The sequence below is a fragment of the Fundulus heteroclitus genome, unplaced genomic scaffold, assembly GCF_011125445.2.
Source record: "Fundulus heteroclitus isolate FHET01 unplaced genomic scaffold, MU-UCD_Fhet_4.1 scaffold_60, whole genome shotgun sequence".
Taxonomy (NCBI): Eukaryota; Metazoa; Chordata; class Actinopteri; order Cyprinodontiformes; family Fundulidae; genus Fundulus; species Fundulus heteroclitus.
The window spans coordinates 1,748,583-1,756,270 of record NW_023397033.1 but is presented as its reverse complement, the minus strand read 5'-3'; the positions used below and the strand labels follow the sequence as shown (position 1 = coordinate 1,756,270).

The 7,688-nt window shown below is 40.1% G+C and overlaps 1 protein-coding gene across 19 annotated transcripts in view; it reads right to left on the bottom strand.

The window, feature by feature from the left end:
• Nucleotides 1-450: 450 nt before the first annotated feature.
• Nucleotides 451-7,688, bottom strand: part of fat3a (FAT atypical cadherin 3a) — a 359,084-nt gene continuing 351,846 nt past the window's right edge. For 17 of the 19 annotated variants that reach the window (XM_036133252.1, XM_036133258.1, XM_036133259.1 and 14 more), the window contains one exon: nt 451-1,946. In XM_036133252.1, the coding sequence (XP_035989145.1) occupies nt 1,324-1,946 (623 nt within the window). In that variant the 3' untranslated portion in view covers nt 451-1,323. The remainder of the gene's footprint in view (nt 1,947-7,688) is intronic. The other 2 variants (XM_036133266.1, XM_036133267.1) reach the window with 2 other exon arrangements.

Genomic DNA, 7,688 nt, shown 5'->3' with positions numbered 1-7,688 from the left:
AATAATATCCATATTCAAACAGATTTCTGGCATAACACATACCTACTGGCTGAGCTTTTACTAACTCTATGTGCTCTCGTTCCTCCTATATATTCTAAAAACTGGCTCAGAGTTTATCTGCTTGGCTGTGTTTTTATTCTATATGAACCTACAAAGGGAGCTATTATTGCCATTACCTTTTTTACTTTTTTCTGAAATAAAAGTACTCCTGGATCAGAGCTTCTGAGCCACAGCAGATTTCTCAAATAGACAAAGGGTAGGGGGTGGGGAGTTGATGACACACTTGGCTCTTCCCCTATAACATTAACAGCAGAGCAACTCCTTCATGGAACGCTCAAATTGGGACAGCTTTTGCCAAGTTGTATGAAACAGGGAATATGCCCAGAAATATCAAGGATGTTTGGTCACCCTATGCTGGAAGTCTCTTCCTGTTAAACATGTTTTTTTTTTATTAAATCTCCACTGTTGCTACATGCATGATCAGTATAAGGGATTGCTGCAAAGACAAGGACATGATGCAAGCTAATGTCCACTGTTTGCTATGTGCTCATCCAACTTTTTGATAACTAGGATCAAACTAGAATGTAACTGACTTGGAATCCATCTGTATATTGAGTTTACTTTTTTTCCTGTAAGGTGCCTTGAGACATGTCTTGTGAATTGATACTGTAAATAAACTGAATTGAATGGAATTAATTATTTACTGAGCTGTGCTAACAATGATGAATGTTAACAGAGATGTTGTAGAGAGTTTAACATAATTATAGCTTTGCTTAGTCTTGTTTCTACTAAAAAGTCAACTCTTCTTTTCTATCGAACTGTGGGTAGCAGACTAATTGTCTTCAACCTCATCGTGACAGAACATTTTGTTGCCAAAATTGATATAAAAAAGACTATCTGCAGTCATAAGGCTTGTTAAAGGTTACCATGTGGTTTTCTCCTGAAGGTGGAGGCCAATACCATCATTTACTAGGGTTTGCTTTGTCTTGGAGCATTTAGGAAACCACAGCAACCAGTTCAGTAGATTCAGTAGCACCAACAAAATTAATGCTCAAGCTAAACAATTGTGGGTAGAAAGATTCAGATATTGGCAGATGTTTATGTTCTGATTTCAGGACCAGTACCCAAACATGTCTTCTCCCCAAAACACACACAGCCCCCTCTCTACCCAACTACACAGAAGGTGAGTAATTGTGCTATGTTTTTTTATAGTCATTCCTATTTGATGTAATTGAAAGATTAATTCCTGTAGGACATTTTATCGCAGTAACCCTGGCATGCTTCTTTGGGTCTTTTCTATACCCCAAACTATCTGTTAGATTATCAAACTTCAGTCTGCTGCTGTGAATCAGTGATAATGGTCACCCCTCTGCAAACCTCACTCAAGCCTTCACAACTGCTACCAGGTCCAGAGTCCAGAACACAGGGGGTGGATATATGACATGTTGATGATGTACCAACTGATGGGTGCATATTTAATGAGACAGCAAAGTCCCCATTTACTGGAGATACCTGCTCCAACGGTGTACTTAAGTCTCTGTGGGGCACATTCCCAGTCGGCAGATGGTGGGAGGGTAGATAATGGCTGGGGTGGAAGTGTGGCCTGGTCTCCTGATGCCTTGTGCTACTTGTGTTCAATATGGTCTCCATGGAAATGGGCACATTGCAAAGCAGAGGTGTGTATGGTCCAGGGCAGTCCCCACCTCCAGGGAGTGGAGGAGGAAGCTGATCTTGACTTAAGAACACCTCTGCATGTGGAGGGGGGTAATCACTGTCAACATCATAACCTCCCAAGTAGTAATCTGACTCCAGCTCATGTGTGGATCCTCCTGGAGTAGCGTCCAAGCCAACGATGTCGCTGTCTGGGGGTGACGTGAAGTTCTGCATTTCTTCAGTGTCTGCTAGCCTTGTACTTGGCATCCAGTCGGATGTGTCCCAGTGGTAAGCTGGTCAAGGAAAGGGGATATGATTAGCAGCTCTAACAACATAATTAGCAAATTAATCTTTATTGAGCAGATTTTCAGTAACATGCTTTAGAAAACATTGGGGGCCTCATTTATAAAACACAGCACAAAATCCATACTAAATGTGTACGTATGTCAGAAAAACAAAAATGGCATACTGCAGAATAAATTCAGATTCACGAAACCATGTGCACACATACCAGGTTGCAATTTTCCTTTATATATCACAGGTGAAACGTTTGCATACCAGTTTCCACCTCATCTTCTGCCCACATTTTACGATAGTAATTGATATTTATTCTACCATAAATATCCATTTAGGCCGTGGGCCAGAATCTGTAGGATGACTTTTCGTATGAACTGTCAGGGGGCAACTTTCTTCCACCGGGATAAGTTGCTACACATAGCACTGATCTCAAAACACCAATGTTCCGACACTGCCATGTGTAGCAACTTATCCCGGTGGAAGAAGTTGTTGCCCCCTGACAGTTCATACGAAACTTCTTAAGAGACGTCCTACAGATTCTGGCCCACGGACTAATTGTCCACTGTGGATTAAGGGAGAATGTCATGCTCTAGGGCAGGGGTGTCAAACATACGGCCCGCGGGCCGGTTTCGGCAAACAATTTAGTCCGGCCCGGTGGCTAAATGCATTATTATTATTAAAAAAAAAAGACACATTGCCAGACAGTGTCCTGTCTGGCAATGTGGCAATAAGAATTGTTGTCTTAATGCCAAAAAGAGCTCATCAGATTTGACTTTCACAACTGGAGCAGTACTGCTTTTGCCATAGTGCTCCGCTTGATTTATGAATGTGAATAGTTTTAATATGATTCATGCAGGGAATATCTCAAATGATATGGACAGTACAAAGTAGGAGAGGAAAGGAAGAACAAGAAGAAAATAAGAAAATGTGAAAGAAAGAGGAGATAAAAGGAAGAGAATGATAAAACAATTATTGAAAAAAACATGTACTTCGTTTAATCAAAAATCTGCAGTTCCTATATTGTCCACGAGGGCCGCTGTGTTTTAATCAGTAGATGGTAGCACAGAGCTTCAGATGTGGAAAATTTATTTTAAATAATTTCTTAATTTTTATCTGTTTGATGTATTTTGTCATGCAGGACAGTGTTTTAAGTTCCAAAAAAATTTAATAAATGTTTTTCAACATTGTGCAATCACTGTGATCAGTTCCTATGCATAATGCACAGGTAAATGTTTAACTGAGTAAAAGTATTGCTGAAATTGCACATACTTTTCTTAAAAACGCTGAGGTTATTCATAATATATTGTGTAAAAGTGAAATTAATTTAATATAAAAATCAACAACAAGTCCACTTTTATTAGTTCTATTTAATCTTGCAATGAGTTTACTCGTGTGGCCCTCTTGAGATCAGATTAAGCTGCATGCGGCCCCTAAACCAGAATGAGTTTGACACCCCTGCTCTAGGGGGTCTAAAACGTTATATTAGCAAGTCATCATTGCCAGATTATGTTGGCTATGGAATCTTTGATTCCTGACACCGTGTTCCCTACTTATTCTCCCGTTTGCAAAGTTGTTCTGCAGTGTCACATCCACAGCACTGCATTAGGTACAAGTGTGATTGACGGTTTACAGCAATTACAGTAATTGCTTCATATCTTTTACAATTTATGTGTTAATCTGTGGTACACGTCGCCCTGGTGATCATCCAACACATTCTCACTCCCAACACATCAAATATTGACGCTTGGTCAAAGCCCCCAGGGTGCATAACAGGTTGCGGACATTATGTCATGTAGCCGGGCGTACACTGTACGAGTTTCTGCCCTTTTCGGGCCGATTCTCCAGTCGTGGGAGCATTTTTTGGATCGAGCCGAATTTCAGCTTGATTGTGTGTCGTGTAGTATACAGGGGGTAACGAGGGACAATCAGCCTCTCACAACCACCTCCCGATCAAGAATCGGACGGTCGGTTGAAAATCAAACATGTTTGAAATTCAGTCGGCCCTCGTGAGCGATGGTGAGCGCGTCCTGCTGTTGAAGCAGAGCTACGACCGTCTACGAGCCGATTTCCCCGACCTCGCGCACTGCGCAAACAAGTAGATTCTTCTTCGTCTTCTCAAATGAAAACATAGGAGCGGAGAGAAGCACAACAGTGGTACGTGTGACATGGAGTCAAACTATGGAGGAGCAACTCTTAGAATTTCCAAAGCAGCGCATTTTGTTCTAGTAAGTCTCATATTTAAAAGTGATCTTCGACACTTCCGCCTTTTTCTTCTTCTTCTGTTTTCGTTTGGCTTCCGGGTAGACAAGTCCGATTAGCGCCATCTCTCTACGGGGCTGAGTCCGACGTGCGGTTTTCATTCGTACTGTGTGAGCACTCCGGTCGCATCAGAGCATCGGGCCGCACAGTGTGAGAACAGATATCGTGAGCAGTGAACTTTTAAACCCTGCGGTTCCGTGGTACAGTTTGAGATGTATATAAGTACCATGACTGCAAAACTCGTACAGTGTATGGCTGCCTTAACACGCACATGACTTGTGGTGAAAATGTTGGCCTACAAAGTTGCTGTTGGAAGATTTTGTAATGTATGGTAACATGTATACTAGTGTTTGTTTAGGTTTAGGGTATAGGGTTGGGGTATGGGATGGGTTAGGGTTAGTTTCGCAGTTTGCAGTTCATGTAAACATTTTTTGCACGTTCCTGTCTCAACCACTCATGCAGGGGCCTTGACCAAGTGTCAATATTTGACAAGTTTTGACTGAGAATGTGTTGTATCATCAGGTACAGGAATGTGATGGTAGAAAACCCTGATGAAATGTTGTAGGGACTTTAATTTATGATTTAAGTTGGCTTATGGGCATTTTCTTTTTAATTTGAAAAGTCCTTATGTATAGTTATGTGTCATCAATGCAAGTATAACACCTTTGCGTGGAAAGTGACATCCACAAGTTTCAGGCCCTGTTTTGTGCGTACACAAATTTATAAATGAGGCAGTGTTGCAGCAGATCACATAACATGCAGATGGCCAAGTTGATATAAATAACTGCCACAGAAAAGATATTGGATTTTCATGTAATCAATGACACACAAAACAGAAGTCTTCAGAGTTCAGCATTCACACTGACACACAAGCCATGCTTTGAACCAAAATTTCAAAGAAATTAATAAATAAGTCAAAGAAAAAGAAAGCAAAAGGTCATTGTGTTTTGTTCTTTATTTTTCTACCTGATTCTATTAAACTTTACACTACAGAGCAAAATGATTGATAGCCAAAAAGGACAGTCATACAAGTTTACAACTAAAGCCTTAAATTCAAGCTTTAAGTTACCAATGACTGACTTGCATTGTCACAAAATTCATGTTCACTGCTTTTACCATCTACAAAAGAAATGAAGGATTGGGAGACAGATAGCATTGATCCAACGTCAGGTCTAGTCCCATCTGAAAAAAAAAAAAACTGGTGTTCTTATATACAAGTGTGAATACTTGCTTATTTATTACCAAATATAGAGCTAGAGTTAGAAAAACAAGAAGAATTTCCTAGGTCTAGTAATAAACATAACACTGTCAGTTCATGACAACATTGTCATCTTAACTCAACAACAAAACTGGTTAGATCCAAAGCAGAAATAAAAACATCTACCTGAATGTTGCCTGAATTTTGCCTCAGCTCTCAGTAAGTGAGGAGGTATCTCTAGAACCCGATCTGTGTCAGCACTGTTTAGACCTAGTAATGCTTTCTGAGTTATCTAAAATTTTAGCATCATCTAAACCTTCAATTTGTATGTTAGACCTAATCTTAACCATGATATTTAAGGAAGTATTTCTAAATCTTTAATTAAGAAACCCTCTCTTGATCAAGATGACTTAATACATTACAGACATATCTAATCTTCTTTTCTAAAATTCTTAAAAATAATAATGGCTTATCAAGTATGTGAACATTTACAAAGTAATGACCTATTTGAAGAGTTTCAGTCAGCCTACAGAGATCATCATATAACTGGCACAACGGTTTCCTTTCCAGAGTTTAAATTTTTCCCCCCTGGAATGTTGCCATAATTAGAAATATCTTGTCCTGGAGTGACGCTGAAAAACTAGTCCATGCATTTGTTACTTCAAGGCTGGACTATTGTAATTCTTTACTATCAGGACATCCAAAAAATGCAGTTCAAAGCCTTCAGCCGATCTAAAGTTCTGCAGCAAGAGTTCTGACGAAAATTAACAAGAAACCATATTTCTCCTATTTTAGCTTCCCTTCACCCCATATGTTCCTAATAGAGCACTTCGCTCTCAGACTACAGGTCTGCTGGTGGTTCCTAGAGTTTCTAAAAGTAGAATGGAAGTCAGATCCTTTAGTTATCAATTCAATTCAATTTTATTTATATAGCGCCAAATCATGAAACATGTCATCTCAAGGCACTTTACAAAATCAAGTTCAATCATAATATACAGATTGGGTCAGATTATACAGATTGGTCAAAAATGTCCTATATAAGGAAACCAGTTGATTGCATCAAAGTCCCGACAAGCAGCATTCACTCCTGGGGAACCGTAGAGCCACAGGGAGAGTCGTGCATTGTACATGGCTTTGCTGCAATCCCTCATACTGAGCAAGCATGAAGCGACAGTGGGAAGAAAAACTCCCCATTAACGGAAAGGAAAAGGATATGTACCACAGGTTTTGAAAGTAGCTGTTATTAAACCTTTACTTAAGAAACCTTCTCTTGATCAGGATGAGTTAGTAAACTACAGACCTATATCTAATCTTCTTTTCTTATCTAAAATTCTTGAGAAAGTAGTTGCTAATCAACTTTGTGAACATTTACAAACTAATGACCTACTTGAGGAGTTTCAGTCAGGCTTCAGAGCTCATCATAGCACTGAAACAGCTCTGGTGAAGGTCACTAATGATATTCTCATGGCCTCAGATAATGGACTTGTGTCTATACTTGTCCTGTTAGATCTCAGTGCTGCGTTTGATACAGTTGATCACAATATTCTCCTACAAAGACTTGAACATACTGTAGGGATTAAGGGGAAAGCATTAGGCTGGTTTAAATCTTATCTGTCAGACAGATTCCAATTTGTTCATGTTAATAATAAATCTTCCTCAAACTCTAGGGTCACCTGTGGAGTACCACAGGGTTCAGTCCTTGGACCAATTCTCTTTACTATATATATGCTTCCGATAGGCAAAATTATCAGACAGCATGGGATTAATTTCCACTGTTATGCTGATGATACTCAGCTATATTTATCCATAAATCCTGATGAATCCAATCAATTACTTCGACTGCAGTCATGTCTTGATGACATCAAAAGCTGGATGACTTTAAATTTCCTGCATCTAAATTCTGACAAGACCGAAGTTGTAATCTTTGGGCCAGAGTCCTCAAAAAATAAACTTCTTAACCAATCACTTAATCTGGGTGGCATTAACCTGGTGTAATGCCAGTTGAAACGTGACGAGACTGCATTAATTCGGGACATGACGGACTGCGTTTCCCATGATACAATGTGTTCAAAATGGCCACCAACTCCCATCATGCAACGCGACCCAAAATGGCTGCCGCCCTGGCAACGGAGCGGAGAGATAACGTTGCTAGGCAAAAGTTGATAAAACTTGGCCACGCAGGACAATCGGCCTTCTTCCCTGGCTCCCTGCCAACCCGAGAAGACACACAGTTGTACTCCGTGGATTAATTACCCACACGCCACGTGCTCGAGTTTCTCGC